Source organism: Catharus ustulatus, chromosome 28 (assembly GCF_009819885.2).
Source record: "Catharus ustulatus isolate bCatUst1 chromosome 28, bCatUst1.pri.v2, whole genome shotgun sequence".
NCBI classification, from domain to species: domain Eukaryota; kingdom Metazoa; phylum Chordata; class Aves; order Passeriformes; family Turdidae; genus Catharus; species Catharus ustulatus.
In genome coordinates, this window is record NC_046248.1 from 1,501,319 (window position 1) to 1,523,565 (window position 22,247).

Consider the following 22,247-nt stretch of genomic DNA (forward strand, 5'->3'; position numbering starts at 1 on the left):
CCCGGACACAGTAGAGTGGGGGACACCAGCAGTTAATGATTTTAATTAGTCAGAATAAATTCCCCTTTTCCTTCGCCACGTTCAGAGGAAGACAAATTAAAAAGAAATGGGCTCTCAGATGAGGACACCATCAGTAGGTACCAGAGGGAGCATTCCAAGGTCTTCAAGTGCCAGTTGGAGTGCCAGCCACGTGCATTGGGTTTGTGTGTTCTTACCTGTCAGCCACTTCTTGTGTGTCCCTCCACCCTGGGTGACTACTGTCCCACAAAGACACCCAAGGGTGCCACCACCAGATGGGTAGTACGTTTAGTTTATTGGTTAGTAGTGCACCCCGAGCACTCCGGGGTGCCCTGGCACCCACCCCGGGTGCCCCAGGGCCTGGCTCGCTTGGCCAGCCACTCTCTGCTTTTCATCCTAAACCTATTTCCCATGAAGGCTGGGGGAGAGTTTTGTGTGCTCCAAAACCAGGGGATTTTCACAGAAAATCCTACCATGGCAATGGGCCAATGCTTGGGCCAAGGCTTCCAGCCCACATTTAGGGGACATTGCAGCTGGGGAGCTGGGGAGCAGGAGGGAGCCCCCTGTTTAGACTGCCTGGTGCATGTTGGGCTTGTGTGCCAGTGCATGTCCTGCTCCACACATGGGGGCTGTGCCACTGTGGGCAGGCACGTGTGCGCTCCCCGTGTGCGTGTGCACGCTCCAAGCGTGCTCAGCTGCTTTGTGCTTTCTCTCCACATGCACCACACACCCTGTGCAAGCACTGCACACACACTCTGCACACTCACTGCAGGCTCCGTGCCAGCACTGCAGGTTCACTCCTAGGCCTGCTCTGAGCACGCTCTGCTCGCTTTGTGCACACTCTCTCCACACACACACCAAGCACGCTCTGTGTGCTTTGTGCAAGCCCTGCACACACTCTTTACTCACACTCTTTGCACAGATCTGTGTGCATGTTCACTCCTCATCCTCCATGCACTCTGCTCACACTTGGAACACACACCCAGTGCTGGCACACTCACAAAGGCCACGCAGGTTCGGTGGACACTCTGCACACTCCATACACACTCTGGGCACACTGTGTGCAGTCTTATCTGCACGCTCCATCTGTGTTCTCCCCATGGGCTCCACGTGCTCTGTGCATCCTCTTTGCACACTGTGTGCACCCTTGCTGCACACCCTCGTGCCTGCCCCCCTCTGTGCACAGCCCATCGCCCTCCTGCACGCCCCATGCATGCTTGCTCTGTGCAGTGCTCCATGCACCTCTGGCACACTCTCTCCGTGCGCTGATTGCATGTTCTCTCCGCACACGCGTGTGCTTTCTGCACGCTCCCCGCACACTCGTCCCGGCGAGAAAGCCATTAAAGCGATGTCCCAGGAAGATGGGGGACGGAAGAGGGGAGCTCTGGGTGGGATCAATAGGAAATTAGTGACTTTACGCCGAGCGGAATGACGCCCAGCGGTGGGAGCAGGGCTGTGCCGGTGTCCCCGCTGGCTCGGTGGCGGAAGCGTGGCCGTGCCGCTGTCCCTGCTCGCTCGCACGCTGCCACCCAAGCGCGCACAGTCCGCCCTGCTCAGGCACTGATCTCCACGGCGTTGGCCTCCTCCTGCTCCCGAATGACGTGCACGCCGGCAGTCCGCAGCAGCCGCGGAGCGCCGCGGGACCGTGCCGGCGAGCCCGGTGGTGACCGGTGGGTCCGGGTCGAGGCGGGTGAGCGAGCTGGGGAGCGATGGTAGCGGCGAGTCGAACGCCCCACTGGTCCTGGCGAGCGACCGGCCGCTGGTACTGGCGAGCTGGTGTAACCTGGCTCGACTGTGCCGCGGGGCTCAGGCAGCGAATCCTCCTCCGCCTCTGGCGAGTCCTGCCGAAAGCCGAGAGCAGAGAAACGTGGGACATGTGCGAGACCCTGTGCTGGGACACTGCCGGCGTGCTACTGGTGCTACTGGTGCTACTGGTGCTACTGGTGCTACTGGTGCTACTGGTGCTACTGGTGCTGCCGGCTCTCACCTTGTCTTTAAGGATGTACAAAGCCACGGGGTTCTTGCGCTCGTGCTCGCCGCTCCGTGGGATGCCCTCGGCTGTGTGGAAGCAAGGTGCTGCTCACCATGCCGGGAGCAGTGGTGTTCCCCCAGCCCGCCGCCCCCACGCCGAGGCCGGCACTCACCCTCGTGCTTCAGGCGCTCCTCGTCTTGCTCAGCGTAGTCAGAGGTCGGCTGTGTCTCGGCTTGTCGCTTCTCCCTGGAAGGGGATAAGGGGTGGGGCAGCGCTGGCATCGTGTTAGAGGCAGTGGGGGGGAAGGTCAGGTACTGCAGGGAGGGGGAGATTGGGATGGGATGGGATGGATGGGATTAAATTAGAATAGAATAGGATAGGATAGGATAGGATAGGATAGGATAGGATAGAATAGAATAGAATAGAATAGAATAGAATAGAATAGAATAGAATAGAATAGAATAGAATAGAATAGAATAGAATAGAATAGAATAGAATAGAATAGAATAGAATAGAATAGAATAGAATAAGACAGGAGAGATGGATCAGGGTGGGATGGGAATGGGATAGGATGGGATGGGATGGGATGGGATGGCACAGCACAGCATGGGGTAGGATGTGTCAAAATGAGATGAGAAGGATGGTATAGGACAGGACAAGTTAGGATGGGAAGAGATGAAATGGGACAAAACGAGATGGGACAAGATAGGATGGACAAGATGGGACAATCCCCTTCTCTCCCATGTTATCCTCACACGTACTTTTTGGAGGGTTTCCAGCAGGCACAAACTGTCACCAGGGTGACAAGAAGGAAGATACCACCCGTGGACAGGATGATGTAGAGAGAGCTCCGGCCTGCAGGAGATGAATGAAGGGGTAAACCTCCCAAAATATTTTAGCTGAAAGCATGTGCAAGGGATGGCCAAACCTGGGAGTGCAGGAGGGGAGGAGGGGTGGCTTACGGTAAACTGTGAGCTTCACGGGGACACTGCGTCCATGGCTGATGGGGTTCTCCACCAGGCAGCTGTAGACATCATCATCAGCCATGAGAACACGGGTGATGGTGAGGATCTTCTGGTCCGGGGACAGGAGCAGGCGGGAGTCGTTGCTCAGGGGCCGCCCGTCCTTCAGCCAGGTGTACGTGGGTTTGGTGCCATTCTCGTGTGAGCAGTTGAGGGTGAAGAACTCACTGAGCTCCAGCACCGTTGAGGAGGCCACCAGCACTTGTGGCTTTGAGATAGGAACTGTGGGCAAGGAGAGGAACCACAGTGATGCCATGTATCAAAACCCCACTACATAGGGTGTCAAAACCCCCCAAACCCCCTCCCCATTGAAGAAAGCCCTCCCGATATGTGGTCAGGGAAGACACCCCATGAATAACCCAGTCTCCACTGGATATCCTTCTTGCCCTTACTGTCCACGGTGAGGTTGATGGTCTTCTCGCCAGTGAAAGTGTCGTCGGTGATGGACACCTCCACCTCGTAGGCGCCTTCGTCCGCCAGCTGCAGGGGGCTGATGAGCAGCGAGCCGTTCTCCAGCACGCGGATGCGGTCGCGGTAGTCGGGCCGCAGGTTGCCGATGATCTCGGTGCCGATGGACTGGACGACGGTGACGGGTTTGTCCCTCTTCAGCTGCCACTTGACCACCGGCTTGTCGGCGCTGGCGCTGGCGTAGCGCACGGACAGCAGCGCCGCTTTGCCCGCCGTGCCGCGCACCAGCGGCGTGGGGCTGGTGATGTTCACCCCTGCCAGCAGACCTTGGGGTGTGGGGAGAGACAGTGGGGTGCTGAGCATGGAGGAAACAGGGAACCCCCAAGCTGGAGCTGTGCTGAGCATCCCCAAGGTGCCCAGCTTGATTCCATAAGCTTTGCAAAGATGCGCGTGACACCAAAAGTGCGTGAGGGGTAGGAGCCCCCCTGAACTCAGATCAACGCAAAAAACCAAGGAATCACCCCCAAAATTGCTTTGGGCGTGGGAGGTGGGTCAATGCAACTCCCTGCAATGATGCATTATCACCCCCCAAAGCTGCATTGGGGGTGGGAGTGCTCCTGCAGCCAGGTCAATGTAACCACCCCATTGCAAAAATGCATGCATGACCCCACAAATGTAAGAACGAGGTGTGGATGGCACACCTCCTGTTGCTGGGCTCTGCAAAAATGCATGTGGTGCCCCCAAAATGTGCAGGGCTTGGGCAGGAGCTCTCCTGCACCTGGGTCAATGCAACCCTTTGCAGAAATCCATCTGTCACCCCCAAAAATGCAGGGGGAGTGCTCCTGCAGCCAGGTCGATGCAACTCTTTGCAAAAATGCACACATCACTGGCAAAAATGCAGGGAGTGGGAGGCAGGTCCAGGCAGCCCTTGGCAAAGTTGTGTCATTGCCCTGCAAAAGCTGCCTGGGGAGTGAGAGATGCCAGTGCTCGGATCAGTGCAGTGTTTGGCAAAGATACCTCCATTCCCCCCAAAATGGTGGGGGGAAGGATTCTGTATCCCATCCCCATCTCCACTGGATGCAGACAAAGCCCCCTCAGATGTAAAACTGCATCACGGGAGTCTGTGCACGTGCACTGCTCCTCATCGCTGGTTGTAAGCCAAAAAAGGCAGGGAAAAAAATGTAAAAACATGATTTTCTGGAGGAGGGAACTCGTCAAAACATTCTCACTCTCCAAAACACCTCAGAATTCCCTCTCCTCACATCCCAGAGGTCCTGTCCATGAGCCCCCCATACGGATACCGTCACTGACAGCAAACAAACCCCATATTGAAGAGGAGAGCAGAGTGGGAAAACCAGCTGGGCTGAGTGAAGCAGGAGCAAGAAAGGCCTTAAACAAGCCCGAAAAGTCATGGGACCTATTGGTATGCAGCATCCGTCCATCCGTCCTTCCTCCCCAGCAGCGCCGCGCTCGGCCCCACAAACATGACCCTGCTCGCCAAGTTTAGGGGAATCCTCACCCCACAGGCATGGGATGGGGATGTGGCCTTCAATGCATCATTACCCCTTCCCTGTGCACTGCCAAATCGCAGCTCTTTAACCGTTTCTTCCCTTTATTCCTAATTTTTTCTCCACTCTTGAGAAAGAATTTTGGGAGTTCGTTAATAAATCAGGAAATGTTCCATTTTCCTACAGCATCCTTGGCTTAGTGATGGATATCTCCCAGAGTTTTGTTGAAAAAAGCCCACCAAAAATCCAATTTTGTGGCACAAATCCTTATTATTTTTTTTTTTTAAAAAAGCTCTGTTGTATTTTTGGGGTGTCCTTGCTGCAGCCCTGGCTGTTTTTAGGGTCTAAATCAAAGCCAGCAAAGAACCCAGATGGTTTTGTTTTTCATCCATCCTCCTCATCTGAATGGAAATGGGGCCTCCCCAGGGCTGCTTTTAGGTGCAAACTTTGGTAAAATGGAACAAAATTGTTGAAGGTGATTTTCTGTGTTGCCAGACCTGGGATGGGGCAGTTTGGGGCTCACTGAATTCCAAAATGCAAGAATTTAGAGAATGGAGAAATGGGGTTGCAGTGGGATGAGGCAAGCATAGAAATGGGGTGAAAAATGACTTTCTAAAGAAAGCTGAAGAATGGGTAAGAGAAAATATTTGCAGGTGCTAAAAAATTAGGAAAAAATGGGGTTTGGGGAAGAAAAAAAACTGGGGAAAAACTCAGAGCGGGGGCGGTGCCAAATCCTCCCCCACATCAGGACCTGCTTGGCTCCACAGAAGTGTTTTCCCCAGTTTTCATTCCCCATTTTACCCCCTTTTTTCCCAGCTCCCAAGCAGAGGGTACGCTCGACAGCACAACAACCCTCCCTCCAACCCCCCCATAGGGTATCACCACCCTCATCACCCCCCCGGCCCTCATCCTCCAGCTGGACACCCCCTAGACCCATGGAAAAAAACGGGAAAATTGTGGAAAAAAATGGGAAAAGTCTGTACCTGCATGCAGCGCTAGGAGCCAGGTCAGCGGCAGCAGGCAGGGGGGAGCGGGGTGGCCCCGCGGGGCAGCCGGCGCTCCCCACATTTCGGGCAGGCTCGCCCCCCGAATTGCTCCGCTTCCCCACTCTGGGCACGTCCCTCGGAGCTCCCGGCTTGGCGCTTCGCCCGGCTAATTTATTTTTTTTCCCTTTTTTTTTTTTTTTTTTTTTTTTGTTCTTTCTTTTCTCAATAGAGCCCTGTGTCCTGGTGGCTTTCGCCTCCTCGGCGGCCTCGAGCTGACATTTATTTGAGGAAAAACCACTCAGATTTGCAATTTTTTCCCCGGTTACAGACCCCCAGGTCCATGTTTTCCCAGAGCCCAGGGCACGCTTGGGATGGGGGGCATCACCCCATGGAGCCCACTAAGGTTTGCCATCCCCTCTGGGTACAATCTAACGGGATTTTGGGCTCTGAGCACCCCATTAAGCTAAGCTGGGGTGTAATTTAGGTGGGGTATTAACAAAGCTGAACCCCCACCCCAAAGGAGCTCCCCCCTGCTTTTTTTTCCCCGTCTTCCCAGGCTCTAAAACGAAGCCCGGTGGCATCCAGGCTGCATTCCAGCTCCATGCCAATTAGCGCTGGTTCCCCGGGCACCGCTGAATAGGGCAGCGGGATGTGAGGCAGGATGCCCGGAGCCATTTCCCACCCCCCTCCCCAGGCCTTGCCAGGCTCATCACCCCAGTGAGCCACCGCCCACCCCCCGAGGTTTCCTGGCCCCCAAAAGGGGACGATGCCTCCAAGCAGCCTGGCCCAGAGGGAGGGAGACGCTTTGGGGGAGACGGTACAGGGGGGTGGTTTGGGGGATGCTGCAGAAAGAGGCTTTGAGGGAGTTTTGGGGAGTCATTAAGGGAGGTGGATGCTTTGGGGTCACGCTATGGGGAGGGATGCTGCGTGGAGAGGTAAGAGGATGCTCGGACAGGGTCAGGGATGCTGTGGGGAGGCACTATAAGGATATTTGAGAGCGAGATGCTCTGTATGGGGTGTTCCAGGGATGCTGAGGGGGCTGTTTCGGGGATGCTCTGAGGCAGACACGATTCCCCCTCCTTTTCCAGCGGAGGCGGGACTCGAACCGGGGACCTCGAAATGCTGAGGGCGGTGTGCAGTTGGCTATGGGGAGGGGGCGGGGCTTGAGGAGAGGCGGGACAATTATGGGCGTAACCGGGGTTCTGGGGGCGTGGCCTGAACTCCCCGGGCGTGGCCTAAGTGTAATCGAGGCGTGGCCTGAACTCCCGGGGGCGTGGTCGCGGTGTGATGGAGGCGTGGCCTGAACTCCCGGGGGCGTGACCGAGGTGTGATAGGGGCGTGACCGGGACTCTCGGGGGAGTGGCCTATGTGTGATCGGGGCGTGACCGGTGCTCCCGGGGGCGTGGCCGCGGGGAGATCGGGGCGTGGCCGGGACTCCCGGGGCGTGGCCGGGGCGTGGCCGTGCGGCGGAAGTGGCGCCAGGATTCAAAGCGCCCGTGGCGGCGGAAGTGGCGGTTGGTGCGGCCTGAGGGGCTCCGCGGGGCGCGGAGGGGGATTGGGAATGAAGGTGCAGAGACCTATGGGAGGGATATGGGAGGATGGGTCCAAGGCCGTGGAGCAGTGCCCTGAGGTGGATGAGGGAGGGGGAGTCCCACGGAGTGGGGGTGATTAGATTTGGGGTGAGGGGCACGAGGGTATTTGAACACGAAGGGTTGAAGGCCCTCGGGGAAGGGAAGAGCTGAAGGTGGGGTGCCGTGGGGTTGGATAACTGGGGGGGCAGTGGGCAGAGAGGCTGCAGTGATGGGGGCAGAGGGGGCATTGAGCCATGAAGGGCTGGGAGTCCCCGGTCAGAGTGGCAAGCTGCAGTCCCAGTGGAGAACTGGGGGGGCCCTGGGGTGTCCCGCAGGGTCTGGAGAGCTGGGGGTGCCCCGTGGGGCCTGGAGAACTGGGGGGGCCCTGCAGGGCCTGGAGAGCTGGCAGGGCCCTGGGGTGCCCCGCAGGGCCTGGAGAGCTGGGGGTGCCCCGCGGGGCCTGGAGAGCTGGGGGGGCCCTGGGGTGCCCTGCAGGGCCTGGAGAGCCGGGGGAGCCCTGGGGTGCCCCGCAGGGCCTGGAGAGCTCGGGGAGCCCTGGGGTGCCCCGCGGGGCCTGGAGAGCTGGGGGGGCCCTGGGGTGCCCCGCGGCTGAGGGCAGGAGGTGGGGCAGGGTACGGGTTGGGGACTCACCCTGATCTCTGCTCCCCCTCCCAGGGCCGGGCCCGCGGCGGTGCCGGGATGGGGCTCCCTTCCAAGGGGCAGCGCCGGGGGGCCGCGCAGCCCCCGGGGAGGCACCAGGCGAGACCCCTGCAGAGCAGATGGCGAGTGCTGGCCGAGAGGAACCAGAGCGTGGCCCCCGTGGGCGTCTGGGTGGAGAGTGCGCCAGGGCAGCAAAGCCCGGCCTTTGTGAGTGCACCATCTGCCGGGGCACCATCTTCAGTGTGCCAGTAAAACCCCCAGGAGGGGTCAGAACCAAAAGTGATCTTTTACACAGCCTGAGGGCAGCCAGGAGCACGGCTCCTAAAAACAATAATTTGTTTTAATGTGGTTTAACAGGGTCAGAAAACGCTCTGATGTCTGTGCAGTCTGATCTGTGCTTTGCACAAGCCCACAACATCTCTCTGAGTTGATCCCTCTCCAATAAAGTGTGTTTTTGAGGAGAAATTAATCAATTTTAATCATTAATCAGCTGGAGAACCCAGCTAGTGCTGCCTCTTGTTTGCCACTCATCCCTAAAGAATGTTAGAGGTTTTATTCTGTGTTGCTGATTAAAAGAAAAAAAAATTAAGCTGAGTGTTTTAGAGTCTGGAGCCAATCTCCACTGTACCCCATTAGAAACACTTAAGGAAATCTTCATGTATGCTTATCTCAGGGATTTCTGTTTTGAGGGTTATTCTAAGAGGACTAAAAGTGCATTAAATATTGGATGATGAGTTCAGTCCCCTGTAATTAATGTCTGAACATTATAGAAGCTCCTGCCCTTCTGAGATGATTTATTTCTATATTGTAATTTAAATCCTGAAAGGTTGAGATAATTTATGGAAATCAATCATCTCCATATTCCACAGGACTTCCATCTTGGCTCTATGAAAACTTCTTGGGGAGCTGAACTTTTCCTGGCAGCTTCAGGGGGCCTGAATATTCCTGGGGCCCCCCATGTGAGGCTTCCAGAGGTGAATAAAGCTACCCAGGATTATCTGAGGATATTTATACACTTCCAGTTGATCCATAGTAATGCCTCATGCATCAGAGTTGCTGCTGAGGTAGACAGTGGGTGAGCTGGGCTCTTCTCTGGAACACTGTCCTGATTTCATCCCTAACAGTGTGGATTTCTCCCCATCCTGGAGTTTTGTTGGGCTGTGCTGACCTGGCTGTTCCAAGTTCATCTTTGGCCTCACCCCTTTCCTCCATCCTTTCAATCTCTGGTTTCTCTTGCTGTGTTGGCAGTGCTGTTTTAATTTAAGCCATGGTGGTGTTGCAGAGTTACTTGGCAGAATTGCAAGGAGAATAAAATGGGGGTTTTGGGTTTTTCAGGTCATTGCTCTTTATCTTTCAAATCAGATGGTAGAGACATTCTAGAGCAGTGCTGTGCTCTGTGAGCTGCTTCCCTGATGTACTTCCAACCTTGCAGAACATTAACAGGATGAGAGGCTGGCCTGTTCCTATTGGATCCAGGCTTTGGATATTTGAGCATCCTTTCATGGGAGCTGCTCCATGGGTCTCCTTTCCTTCCCTGTGTGTTGCAGAGAGGCAAAGGCAGAGGTGTGCATGGTCTGTATTTCTAGTCAGACTCAATCCAGCCCATAATAACCCAGTAGATATTGTCCAAACTGTTATTCCACATATTTTGAAACAAAACATGAGTTTTGCTCTGGGTGCTGCTTGTCTGCCTGATCACTCTGAATGGGGGAAAAGGGAATACAGGGATACAGTGTGGCAAAACCTGATGAAATCTGCTTCCACCTCTCTTAGGCCTCAGCATTCCGTGTGGAGGAGGAGCTGAAGGAGCAGCAGCAGAGGAAGGCAGCCAGCCTGAGGAGATTCCAGGTCGAGGTGAGGCAGAGGGTGAACTGGCACGTCAGGATGCGCCGCAGGCAGGAGCTGCAGAAGGCCTATGAAGCAGTAAGTGAGGCTCTGTCAGGAGAAACTCCTAGAACCCAACATAAATTGGGAAAAATCCAAACACTGGAGCTTATGTCAACACCTTAAGTCAAGGTTTTAATGACAAAAAGTCTGAGGTTTCAGACCCTTTGGTGGCAGCTGGGTCAATGTGACACTTTGGCTGGTGCTGGAGGTGCTTTGAAGTCTCCCCAGGGAAAGGTTACTGGCTCCCTCGGGGAGCACAGAACAGAATTCTAAAGCTCTCTGTGGAATTGCCTGGAGTTAAAAAGCAGCCAGGCAGGAGTTGGGAATGATGTGGATGTGTCCTGGCTGCATTTGAAGCAAAGCAGTTTTTGTACTGTTTCTTTTCCGATCCGTTTTCCAGAGCAGCCAAATGGTTTTCAAACAACACTTTCTCTCCATATTCCCTTTCCCCCATGGACTTGTTTTGGGTTATCCTGTGAATATATTTAATTCTTTCTATTCTCAAACAAGTGCTGGGGAGACTTGCCAGGATCTGACTGTGGCAGAAAAGAGAATGCCCTGACATGTCACCAGCTTTGGCCACCCTTGGCGTGTTTGGGCTGTTTCCATGGCTGACTAAGGATGTCCTCATGTAACTGCTAGCCTGCAAATGCCCTCAGCCCCAAAGAGCCTGATGCTTCTTTGTATTCTCTCAAAACCTCCCTTCCAAGAAACTTCACCCAAGGGTGGTGAAATGTCCCCACGGCTGACATCTTGCTGGGTGATGGTTGGAGATCTCACTGGCTTTTTCCTGGCAGGTGGAGAGGGAGAGCTGTGTTACTGCGCAGTACTCATCCCCCTGGAAGAACACCTGCGTGTTCCAGAGTCTCCCTGCTCCCATCATCTGTGGGCCCAGCGCTGGCTCTGGCCCAGCCCAGCCAGAAGAGGAGCATGGGGAGCCATTCCAGCAGCAAGCTGCCGAGGTGAGCCCTGCCCCTCCTGCACTTCATCGCTGCTTCAGCATTTTGGATCCTCAGTGTTTGAAATGGGGAACGGGGCCACGTTTTCTTTTTCTCTTCTACAGCACATCCCTAATATTTGGGTTTAGGTATTGAATGAAACGTTAGCTCACATTGTCAACATTGCTGTGCTCCTCAGAGCATCCAGCTGGGTGGCTCATCCCAGATGCTGTGGCTGAACTGGTCTGGCTGCTGGCAGGCGCGGTGTTTTCCCAGCCGTGTCCTGGCGCAGAGGTGGCACTAGGTGGTGCCACCTCATTGCAACTTGTCTCATGCAGACCAAAATCTGGGAAAACCTGCCTTCAGCACTGCTTAAGCTTTTTTTTAATTTATTTATTTTCCTTCAATAGTGATGTTTGTGGTGCATTTGGTGGTTTAGAAAGCCTGTGTGCTTGCCTAGGAACTGGAGTTATTCCACTTGAAGCACCATGGGATGCATTCCAGTAGAAGTACCTTAGAGTGGAAAATCACTTCTGGCTGGATACCAAGCGAGAAAATTTGGAATCTGGCATCTCAGCAACATGTTTTGGGAGCAGATGAGTTGCCTGGATCAGGATTTCAGTACCTTGAGGCAGCTCGACAAAACCCTTGGCTGATTGTGTGTTGGGTCGTGCTGCCTGGATGGAGCTCCCTCGCTGGAGCAGACTGAGGGAGATGTCTGTGTGCAGCTGAACCTGTGCTGTGTTTTCTTTGCCTCTCCCCTGGGTGCAGCTGAGCAGGGCAGTGCAGCAGGTGCGGCGCAGGCTGGCGTCCCGCAGGACCGTGTCCGTGTCCCCTGGTGCCCGGAGGCAGGAGGTGAGTGAGGGCTGTCTGGGCTGAGGGCAGAGAAATCACCTTGCAAACTGCTGAAGGTTTGGTTCTAATTAGCAAATCCAAAGCATAATTCAGGAAGTTTCTCTGACAGGAATGGAATAAACTGTGTTTTCCTGATACACCTCGTGGGTAACCCATTTCAGAGAAGGCAGCAGGATAAAATGTGTAAAAATATCTCTGAGATGAACTCAAGAATGCAAAAAAGAATTTTAAAGATTGAGATTGTGATCTGGGTATGTGGGAGGAATGTGATGACCATCCCTCCCTTAAGGTGCCTTTATTTCTTAGAACCTCAACAGCTCTTTCCATTGCATCAATCCCTTGTTTTGTGTGGGTGGCAAAGATCTGGAGGGTTTTTCCTCACCCGGGGCTGGCTTCTGCTAGAGAATGGTTGGCATGCAGCTGCCTTCCTTGAAGCAGTACATGGAAGGAGGTCAGTCCCCCCTTTTGTTCTGTTGAATTTCATCCTGCTTTTGCTCCTTCAGTTCTCAAGAACACCTTTGTGTTGTGGCTATTTTCCCAGTCTCTATGCCAAGACCTTGCTTAAATTGATGGACTTTGGAGAACACCAGGAGCAACCCAGCCCCTGGTGTTCTGACGTGTTGCCTCTGGAGCCAGTTTCCTGCCCATCCTGTAAATCTTCATTCCCTTCTCTTTCTCAGCTTCACCAAAGGTGAAATAGATATTTGCTGATTATCTAGAAACTGTCCTTTATAGAAGGGCTGGCCTGTCTCTTCCTCTTATCTGTACTCTTGGATTTCTGATGAAGTCAGTCAGCTCTGCAAATAGGACTCAGAGAAACACAATAATTATGGTTTCAAAAAACTTGTCACCTGTTTCTAACAGCAAACATCCTTCTTGTTTGAGCCATTAATGCATTCAGTAAGATGAGTTGATTCATGACCTCAAATTATAAAGCCACTCACTGCCCACTTGAGCCAGAGGGTTACAGGAGATCCTTGGGAGTCCTGGGCAAGTCATCCACAGCAGTGAGAAACACTGGGAGGGATTTGGGACCATCCTCCCATCCCAGCCTCACTGCAGCCACCTAAGGAAGTTTAACAGCTTCACTGATTTATTCTGGAATATATTGATTTATTACATTGTTCTGTTTTATTACTCCATGATATATGAGGAGAAAAAAGCTCCCATATTCATCTGAATCTCTCCCTTTATGAGGGTTTGGCTTGTTCCCAGGCTGGCAGGACAGCAGTGTGTTCCCTTCTCTCCAGGTGCAAAAGGCTGCCACAGACATAACCATGGACTTAACCCCTTTGGTAATGCTGCCTGTGCTTTTGTGCTCCCTGTATTTCCTTGTGCTCTGTATTCCAGCCCATTTCTTCAGTTTGAACCCAAGGGTTTTTCACCCACTACTTCTACAATGCAAGTGGGGTCAGTAACTTAATCAACATTCTTCTTTCTTCCTTCATCCAGGCTGATAATGAAATCAAAGAGCCAAGCCCACCTAGTTCTTACCCTATTTCTGTGCAGTGAACTCCTGAGACCAAATCTGGGCCATGTTTTTAATCAGTTTTGTGCATCCCACATCAGACTTCCATCTAACAGGTTTTGCTTTACCCCAGTTTTATTAGGCCACGTCAAGAGCTCAGCTGAACCCCAGAGTCTTCTGCTGCTCTTTGCCTGAGGCCTCTTCCTTCTATTGTAGAGACATTCAACTTAGCCTGACCTGACTTGCTCTTGACAAATTTATGCTGGTTGCTGCTTATCTTGTTTTCTTGTGGCTTACAGGTAGTTTGCAAAGTGATTTCCTCTTGTTTTTTTCAAAAGTCACAGTTAAACTCTTGAGGCTAAAATCTTCTATTTGGTATTTCCTTTTCCTCTCCTTTAAATAAAGACACTCCTTGTGCCCTTTTCTGGACTTCCATAGATTTCAGGGAGCTGTTTTCACCTTAGCTGCTATTCCTGGCAGCAGCCCAGAGCAGGTCCATCCTCCTTAAAAACCTCAGCTTTAGGAATAACCTGACTTTTTCTTCCCAATAATGTTCCCAGCATTTTTCTCCCTGCTGTTGCTAACTCAAAGCAAGTCTTTGGCTGAAATTGTTTTTTTTCCCCTTCAGTCCTGTATTCTGCATTTTTATTCTTTTTCCTTTCTCCCTGTAAAGTGCTGCATTCCGTGTGATCAGCAATTATTGTTCCTAAAACTGTTGCTCTTTCTCTCTCCCCCAGATTTCTTTTCAGGTTAAAGTCATCTAAAGAGTTAATTGTGTGCTTTCCCAAGCAGATACCAGAATGGTAATTGCCTGGAAATGACCTGTCCAGTGTTCCAGCTTGTCCTGTTACTGAGTCTTTGCCTTCAGGCTTTGGTGGACAGCTGTAGCTCCCCAGCACCCAAATTCTTTGCCCCAGTGTCTCATTCCACCAAGTTGGTCGTGTTTTTCCAGTTTCATGTCTTTCTATTTTCAGTGCTCCAGAGGAACCTTCCACAGCAATAACCCTTCCCCTCTGTTCCCTTATCCTTACCAAAGCAGCTCTTCTGTCATGTTTCTGTCATAATGGGGTTGATGGAGTGATTCCTGTGCCTGTCACATAATTCCATGTTCAGACTGATTCCAGACTGTTCTCTATCCTTCCCAAACAGCAGCAGAGCCATATCAAGGAATCCTTGGCATCACCTGTTCTCCTACTGATCCATCCTTTCTCTCTGCCAGCAGTCCTGTGCTTCCCTTCCCACCATACTGAAGGAAAAAAAGAAAGCAAGGGAAAAAAAATTATCCTGGCTTCAATCTTGCTTCTGGCATTTTGATTCTTTAGTTTGTAGGAAACAATCTGCTGCCTCTCAAAATATTGTGGATTGCCACTGGGGAGCCTGCCCACTTCCCATCTGAAGGAGTGTACTCTGTACTTGGTGTCACTCAGAGATCCCAGCTCCTTGCCACTGTGAAACAGTGCCTGGAGAGGTTTTTGCCTTGCCTTCCCTTCACCCCACACGTCTGTCCCACTGCTTGTGCTGCTGGGAGGGCACAGGCACAGTCACCCTGCTCATTTCCTGTTTGCCAGCTCTGGTGGCCCATGGTGCTGCTGAACACATGGTGCTGCCAGATCACATCCAAGTGACAGCACACACAGCCTCCTGTGTGTTAAAGCTGCTCCAAGGGTGTTCAGTTTTCCCTTGGCACCAAAGCAGCCAGATTTCTATTCCATGTTTACACCCATGTCCTCCTTCTCCAGAAACCAGACCCTTGCCCAGGAGCTGTGGTGCCCATGGAGGAGAGTGAGGAGCTGCTGCTGGCAGGACACCACGATCTGCCTGCTGAGCTGCAGGAGCAGGGCACAGCTGCAAATGGCATTGGGCAGCAGGATGACTTCTACATCAAAATTGAATTTAAAAAAGTAAGACTCGTGCAAAGTTGGTCTTAAAAGGTTTGGATCATTAGATTTATTTTGGTGTCTGGAAGAGGCTGCTCTTGGAGTAGAGCAGTTGCTCCCTCAGGTCTGCTTAACTCTTAACCTGTCCTCCAAGCAGGCTTGGGAGCACTACTGGAGCTCAGTGAGGTCGGCACTGCCATTCCCTGCTGTCATGTACAGTTGTGGCCTTGGATTCCTGCCTGCTCGTGGTGCTGCTTGGCAGCTGCCCAGGCAAAAGCTGAAACCCTGAAACCGAGGGTGTGCAGTCACATCGTGCCCAGAGCCGTGCTCAGACCACGCTGAAAGGGTGGAAGAGATCAAATCAGTCAGAAAACTCCTTGAAAAGGGGGGGAAAGAAAAAGAAGCTTTTTATCAGGTGGAGGAGATGGCTGTGGCAATCCCCATGCCTGGAGGTGGCAGGCCCTGCCCTAGGAGGGGTTGAGTAGGGCTTGATTGTACTTATCTCTTTCTTTTTGTTTTCAGGCAGCTTTTTCTGAGCTACTGGAAGGTGGAAATGGCTCATTCTGATTACCTTTATGGCTTTATGGCTGTGGCAGTGTGCCCAACCTTGGCTGGGGATTAGTCCAGCTTGGAGCAGAAATCCTGGTTGGGCAGATAGGGACACAGAGGAAGTTTATGCTGAGGTTTACACTGAGGTTTTGGGAGATGTTGGCTGTGGAATTCACCTTACATTAATTTTTTTTTTTTTTCACATTTCAAGAAGTTCATAATGAAAGTTTAAGATGGGGAGATGTGCATCCACATTTAATCTAAACCAGAACCCTCCTCCAAAGATATCTTTAGTGGTGTTTTGACAAAGCTTTGGTGCTCAGATGTGGCACATCTCTCATGTTCATGGCCAACCTGTATGCCAGATAAAGCCCATTTCCAAGGTGGGTCATCCCACTGAGGTCTGGAGGGATCACACAGAGCATTTTGCAGGGGGAAGATGAGCAAGAACTGTGGTGATGCTGATGCTGCTCCCTTCCATTGTGTCTCAGGTCTGTGATGAGTCAGTGAAGGACTCGAGCCTGCCTGGGCCTCCTGGAAGGCCACAGAGTGAATACCAACCTCCCCTCAAACTCTGGGCTGGTGTTGACCAAGAGGAAACCAGGAAGCAGGTCTGTCCAGGGGAGCCAAGCCCTTGTGGTTTTCTTTGAAAGGGATTGGGTGTTGGGAATGCTGCTGGCTCTAATAAGAAGCCTCAGAGGAGTTTTGATGCATGAAATCCCTACTGGGTTTAGTTTGTCAGCTTCCATTGTGCATCAGGTCTTGGGCAAAGCTACCAGGTTATTTTTTAAAATCTGTCATGACTGAGTGCAACTGTTACCTACTTCTGCAAAATCTGGGCTCTCAATAACACCAGAAGTTTGAAGGAGAAACTGGCTCCTTTCATTGTGCCTGGCAAAACCAAGGGGCACTTGCTGTAATTGCAGGGAGCCCAAGAAGCTGTCAAAAATGCTTAAAAAAAAAGAAGAGAAGGAAGAAAGAACAAAGCCAACTTTATCTTGTTTAAATACAAGGCTGGATTATAAAGGTTCCTCTGGTTTTGGGAATAGCCTCAAGCCCAGCCTGCAGGCCAAGTGGATGATTTCACAGTGAGGGCTTACAGCCTGTCCTGAACAGTTTGGCTCGTGCTAATCTGGGTGATACAGAGTGATGATGTTTGTCTTGGCTGCCTGAAGCCAATAACTTTTATTTTCCTGCTTCCTCTTGCCACGAAGATGAACATATCTGTCTCCTTTTGACACCTTTCTTGCAGCTTGCAACATAAAACTCTGAACAATGTGCATGGTTTTTGTTTCTTACCAGTGTTTTCCAAGCAACTGATCCCAAATATGGCTGTGATTTCTGGCTGGTGTGACAACAGCTGGGGCTTCTCAGGCTGCTCCTAACCCTGCCTTTCCCTTTCCCCTTGCTTTTAAGCTCCTTGGCTCTGATCCATCCAAGATAACTGGTTTTGCAGCACTCTCCTCTGCCTGGGTTTTTCCATCCGGTTTTCTTCACTGACAGCCTGGTGATCTCTTCTTCTCCACCTTTATCTCCAGCTATGCTGGGCTCTCTCCACTGAGTGAGGTGGACAAACTCAGCCCAAAGGTTTTGGCATTCATGAGGAGAAATCTCTGCATTAAACTTTTTGGGAGCTCAAACTTCTCTGTACCCAGCAGCAGGAGGGATTTTGATGTCAGCTTTGGCTGGGAGGTTTCCCTGCCCTTGCTGCATCAGTGGCATCAACCAAAGCCCAGACACTAAACCCTAAGTATGTATATGGAAGTTCTTCCCTGCAGGGCCTCTGGATTTGTCTCAGCAGTGGTTTTGCCACCTCTGTGGTTCTCCTGCATGTAGAGAATCCAGTTTGGTGTCATATGTTCATCTTTTGGAGGAGATACAGGGTTCCAGTGCACTGCAGGGGAGCACCAGTGTCCAGGTGGATCCAAATTCAAGCAGGCTGAAGTTGGAATTGGCTCTTTTCCCCTCAGTAAAGTGAGAGTTGAGGAGTTTGCCAGGTGGCAGAGCTTCCATCCATAGGCAGCTTCAGCAGAGGGATGCCAGTACAAAGCTCTCCAATGCTTTGAGATGACTTGGTCTTTCCTACCTTGGTGCCATCTCTCCAACTTCCCAATCCTGGGTCATGGGAGCAGAGTTGTTTGAGGGTCTTTTGGGGAAAGAACAAGATTCCATCCTCCAGAAATTAGGCTGAGTGTTGTATTCCAGATTTTTAAACTTTTTGTGTTTTCTGGCACTGACCCCCTGGAAAACACTGTTTTTGTCCTTGGAGAAGGCTTCCAAATTTGAGTGATGGAATTAGAGTCATGGGTATGTAGTTAAAATAGGAGTGTGTGATTTCACATGGTGAAGGGTTTTAAATTTGAGATTTTTATAATGTAGTAATAGGTATGAGATAAGATGGAGAATTTTGGTTGTTTGTTTTGATGTTCTTTCTTTTTTTTCCTGATTTCAGGCAGTAGTTTCTGGTTGGATAGTTGGTGTTACACTGCGGGTCACAGAGTTTGGTTATCGGGTCAAAAGTATAAATAATAGAGGTGTTAATTTTTTATTGGACTGTTTGGTTTTATGAGACCTTATAACTAGCTAAATTCACCTCCACTTTGCTTACTTTCAGCTGGTAGCTGGAAGTGTTGCAGAACTCTGTACTTTAGATAAGATTTAATAAACAACCAAGCCTGGACAAGAGAAAATTCATCTCCTTCATGTTTTTAATCCTGACTCTTGAGTGAAAACAGAAGAAAACTGCAGACAAGCCATTAGTTAAGTGGTGCAAATACCACATTTACAGCTGAGCACTGACATTGCTTGATACCCTTCCCAAATGTCCTTCTGTTCTTGTCCCAAGCGGCAGAGCGAGTTCCTGCGGTGCCGGCGCCTCTTCATGGCCCTGGAGCGGGAGCGAGTGAGGCAACAGCAGCGGCAGCAAGAGAGGCAGCAGAGAGTGGCCCAGTGAGTCTGTGCAGGTGGTGGGGTCACCTCCTCCATCAGTGCCCTTCAGAAGGTTGGAAAAGTCCTGTGGGTTTGTCTTCTGTAAAGCAGACACTCGTGTCCTCCATCAGTGCCCCTCTGCAGGTTGGAAAAGTCCTGTGGGTTTGTCTGGTGTAAAGCAGGCACTGATGTGGGTGGAATTCACACAGCCAACCCCCCAGCAGAGACCCTTGGGCTGTGTTGATTCCTTTAGCACTTCTTTCTCTAGTTTTGAAGTCTCTATGCAGTTTATTTAGGAGTTGGGAGCCAATTCATGGGGTTGGGAGAGGTGCAACTTCCCAAACCATGACTCTGGGAGCCTAAGGCTGTGTTTAGAAACTTTGGGATGGGTCATGTCATTGTGCTAAGCTGTGACTATCCCTGGCATTTTTAGTACTAAACCCTTCACCCTCAAAGCCATAAAAATTTACATGGTGTAATAAAATGATTTCCAGGTCTTTGTTCCAGAGTTGATCACTTGGTATCTGTGTAAAAGTATCAATTGTGGTGAAGTTTTCTCAGCTTCTCTGGTGAAGAGGTTCACTAAGGAGAAGCTCTGTGAATTCACAGCAAAATAGCAAAGATTCTCTAATTTCTGTTTTTTTCCCTGGTTTTCCTTTGAATGATCTGACCTAAATCTGACAGTCCTGGCTCTCCTGTGATCAGGCTTTGGAGGAGTGGGACAGGCAGCACAGGGCAGGAATTTCATGGACATTTTTTGTGAAAATCTAAAGCAGTGTTCCATGAGCCACATCCTGACATTGCAATGGCACTTGGGAGCTTGGGAGAGCTTATCCTACCCTGTGAATGCTGGCAAGGACCCAGGGACTTCCTAGTTAGTGTGATACCTTTTTATTATTATTTTTTCTCTTGAAGTGTGTACAGAGGGGAGTTGAGTTTGTAATTACAGGGTGTACAGCCCCGAGCTGGCCTTGATCTCAGTTTCTGGAGCAGATTTATAGTGCTGTACTTAAGGTTCTACATGTAATTTAAAAAACATTTCTGAGTTTATAACTCAATCAGAGAAGTTCGACTTCAGTCCTTTCCTTCTGGATGTAAAGATTTGACCCCCTACATGAAGTAAGGTCTGAAATGTCTTGTCCTGGCTTCTTCCCAGCCTTGATTTTGGTTTTAATGCCCCCTGGCAAGTAGTGGCTTGAGACACATTGTTGCATTTGGGAATAAATGTGTAAAGTCTTTGTGCTGTGCAATTGCTGCTTGTCAGGGAATATTTTTGTGAATTACATAATCCAGGTCCCACTGAAGGGCTGGAGGGCTGTGTAGGTGCAAGGGAAACTGAGGAAATAGAGGAAAACTTGGTTAAAAGTACATCTTAAAGCTTAGTTTGGAGTGAAAGTGGAATCCTTGGAATGTCTCTGCTGTACCTGTCACTCTTTCCTGACCTGGAAGGTGCTTACAGAAGGATCCAAGCTGCCTCATAATCAGAAACAGTGGGGAAGCTGGGAAGCCAAGGTGTTGGTCCTTTCTGGGGGTTATTAAAGAGCCCAGCCTACATGCTTTGTTTAAGGACAGAAGTGCAGCTTTGGGGAACTGTGGGAGGCAAGAGCACGTGTGGATGGGATGCAGGAAGGAGTTGGAAGAGGAACTCCATGATGGTGAGAAGACAGGTGGGCAGGAAGAGTTTGAGGGCAGGAGAGCATTGACAGGTTGGTGTTGCCAATGGAGGCTCAGGAAGCTTTTTTGACCATTCTATGTTTAAAACCAATATATTTGTTTATATTTATTTATATTTAATGCTGTGATTAGCGCAGAATTACTTTGCCTTTGAAAGCAGCAGCATCACCCAGATTCCTGTGCCCTGACCTCACAGCCAGGAATGGAGGTTGGGATGGGGAAGCTCCTTCTCTAACCATGTGTGTTCCTGCAGGATTAAGAGGCAGAAGGAGAATCAGCGGCGGGCAGAGGAGCAGAGGATGAGAGACATGGCTGAGCAGAGAGAGCCCTCCCCAGGAAAGGGAGCCTGGGAAGCTCTGGCCCAGCTGCAGCTGGAGGAGAGGAGGGTGAGGGACAGACAGCAGCGGGACAAGGAGCACACGAGGTACAGCCAGTCTGCACTGCTCATGCAGAGCCAGGTGGCACTGGCAGAGGTGAATGTTTGATCCTTTGCAGGTATGTTGAAGCTCTGAGAGCCCAGATGAAGGAGAAAGTCAAATTCTGTAACATTGACTTGCCCCCGCTGTGTTCCTGTGGGTCTGATTTCTGGGATTCCCACCCGGATACCTGCGCCAATAACTGCGTCTTCTACAAAAACCACAAAGGTAGGAGCTGCTGCTTTCAGAGAGGAGGCATCTGGTGCTGATTATACAGGGAGAGATCAAACCAGGATAGGTGTTTCCATGCTCCTGGACTGCTGTGCAGAGATGCTTCTCCAAATATGCTCTGGAGAGGGCAAATTGGGGGCTTTGCTGCTTGACCCAGCCTCTGTCCCTTAGGGAGTGTAGTGGCATCCTCAGCAAGGCAGCAGCAATGCATTAAATAACACAGCTGTGACACAGCCACGTGGACACAACCATGAGGAACATGCTGCAAAACATCTCGTTAGGGACCCAGAGCCCTCTGCCTTAAATGCTGAATCTTCTGCACAAAGGTGTGGAAAGGGCCTTCCTTAAGTGATGGAGCGCTCTGACCTTCAGCACAACTTGGCAAAATACCTGTCTGGGCAACTGGAAGTCATCTGGGAGGGAAAAATAGAGACATTTGGGTTCATAAAATGATCTTTGGCTTGTGTACTGCTTCATGTTCAGGAGTGTGCAAATGGGTGTGTGGGAAACTACAAGCATGTTGATTTACCTTAAACCCCAATCGCTGTCCCTTTGCTCTGGTGAAAGGCTAGAGCCAAGCCCAGTTTCGGGCCATAAGTGCAACTCTCGTACCCTGATAGTGTTTCTGTGTCCCCATCCTGCCCAGCCTACAGCCAGGTGCTGCACTCAGTGATCTCCTCCTACGCCCATGCAGCCTCACGGCCTCTGCAGGACCTGGCTGCTCTGTGTGCTCGTGCGGGGAAGCGTCTGTGACCCAGGCAGCTCCGTGTCCCTGCGCCTGCGCGGGGAGCGGGGCTGTGCCGTGTCCTGCCTGCCCCTCCACGCCAGCTGCCAGGACGGTGTCACCTTTGCTCTCCTGGTTTGTGTGTGCCTCTCCCACTCTGCTCCAGGTGTGCAGTTGGCCAGGGCGATGGTCGAGGTAAACGAGACAATTGCTCTGTGGAGTTGGTTTATGGCAGGCACTTGCATTCCAGCATTTGACCGTGGAATAAACTGCTTTCAAGGATTGTTTGTCTCATTTGAAGTGTGAAAGGACAAATGAGGTGCCAGGGGTCAATATCTCTTAGGGGAGGATTTCTAACCTTTCCCTGCTCCCTTCTCTCCCTTTTCCTAGGGCTTCTGCCAGCCCCTGCCAGTTGGATCACCTTCCAGAGTCAGATACTTACTGTTCCCTTCTCCTTTTCTGTATGGGGATCTCTCTTCCAATAAAACTCACACAGCTTTGTACCTGACCCAGGCTCCCATAGCCTCTACTTTGCTCCTGAAAGGAAGGAGCATT

General features: G+C 51.3%; 2 protein-coding genes across 8 annotated transcripts; one reads left to right on the top strand and one right to left on the bottom strand.

Moving 5' to 3' along the window:
* Window positions 1-16: 16 nt before the first annotated feature.
* Window positions 17-6,079, bottom strand: HEPACAM (hepatic and glial cell adhesion molecule). Its single transcript, XM_033081776.2, has 7 exons — window positions 5,912-6,079; window positions 3,405-3,746; window positions 2,953-3,234; window positions 2,752-2,845; window positions 2,163-2,236; window positions 2,006-2,076; window positions 17-1,859 (listed from the first exon to the last, which is right to left on the bottom strand). Exons 1-7 carry the CDS (start codon window positions 5,994-5,996, stop codon window positions 1,572-1,574), a joined length of 1,236 nt encoding a protein of 411 aa, XP_032937667.1. The 5' UTR covers window positions 5,997-6,079; the 3' UTR covers window positions 17-1,571.
* CCDC15 (coiled-coil domain containing 15) lies at window positions 3,759-21,975 on the top strand. Of its 7 annotated transcripts, none has more exons than XM_033081771.1 (10): window positions 4,828-4,843; window positions 6,144-6,731; window positions 8,161-8,352; window positions 9,919-10,068; window positions 10,830-10,994; window positions 11,742-11,825; window positions 18,565-18,668; window positions 20,575-20,745; window positions 20,817-20,965; window positions 21,615-21,975. In XM_033081771.1, exons 2-10 carry the CDS (start codon window positions 6,681-6,683, stop codon window positions 21,719-21,721), a joined length of 1,173 nt encoding a protein of 390 aa, XP_032937662.1. In that variant the 5' UTR covers window positions 4,828-4,843; window positions 6,144-6,680; the 3' UTR covers window positions 21,722-21,975. The 7 variants fall into 7 exon arrangements, with proteins under 7 accessions (XP_032937660.1, XP_032937659.1, XP_032937658.1 ...); XM_033081772.1 differs by lacking the exon at window positions 4,828-4,843 and having other exon boundaries at window positions 6,124-6,317; window positions 6,471-6,731; XM_033081767.2 differs by lacking the exon at window positions 6,144-6,731 and having other exon boundaries at window positions 3,770-4,843.
* Window positions 21,976-22,247: the final 272 nt, after the last annotated feature.

Bases quoted from the DNA above. Each gene is read 5' to 3' on its own strand.
- CCDC15 (XM_033081767.2), top strand. From the start codon at position 4,166: ATGTGCAGGGCTTGGGCAGGAGCTCTCCTGCACCTGGGTCAATGCAAC. The intron at 8,353-9,918 runs GTGAGTGCACCA...CACCTCTCTTAG, and splicing joins GGCAGCAAAGCCCGGCCTTT to GCCTCAGCATTCCGTGTGGA. The intron at 18,669-20,574 runs GTGAGTCTGTGC...GTGTTCCTGCAG, and splicing joins AGGCAGCAGAGAGTGGCCCA to GATTAAGAGGCAGAAGGAGA.
- HEPACAM (XM_033081776.2), bottom strand. From the start codon at position 5,996: ATGTGGGGAGCGCCGGCTGCCCCGCGGGGCCACCCCGCTCCCCCCTGC. The intron at 3,747-5,911 runs GTACAGACTTTT...CCACACCCCAAG, and splicing joins GCTCCTAGCGCTGCATGCAG to GTCTGCTGGCAGGGGTGAAC. The intron at 2,237-2,751 runs GTACGTGTGAGG...ATCCCCTTCCAG, and splicing joins TGCTGGAAACCCTCCAAAAA to GGAGAAGCGACAAGCCGAGA.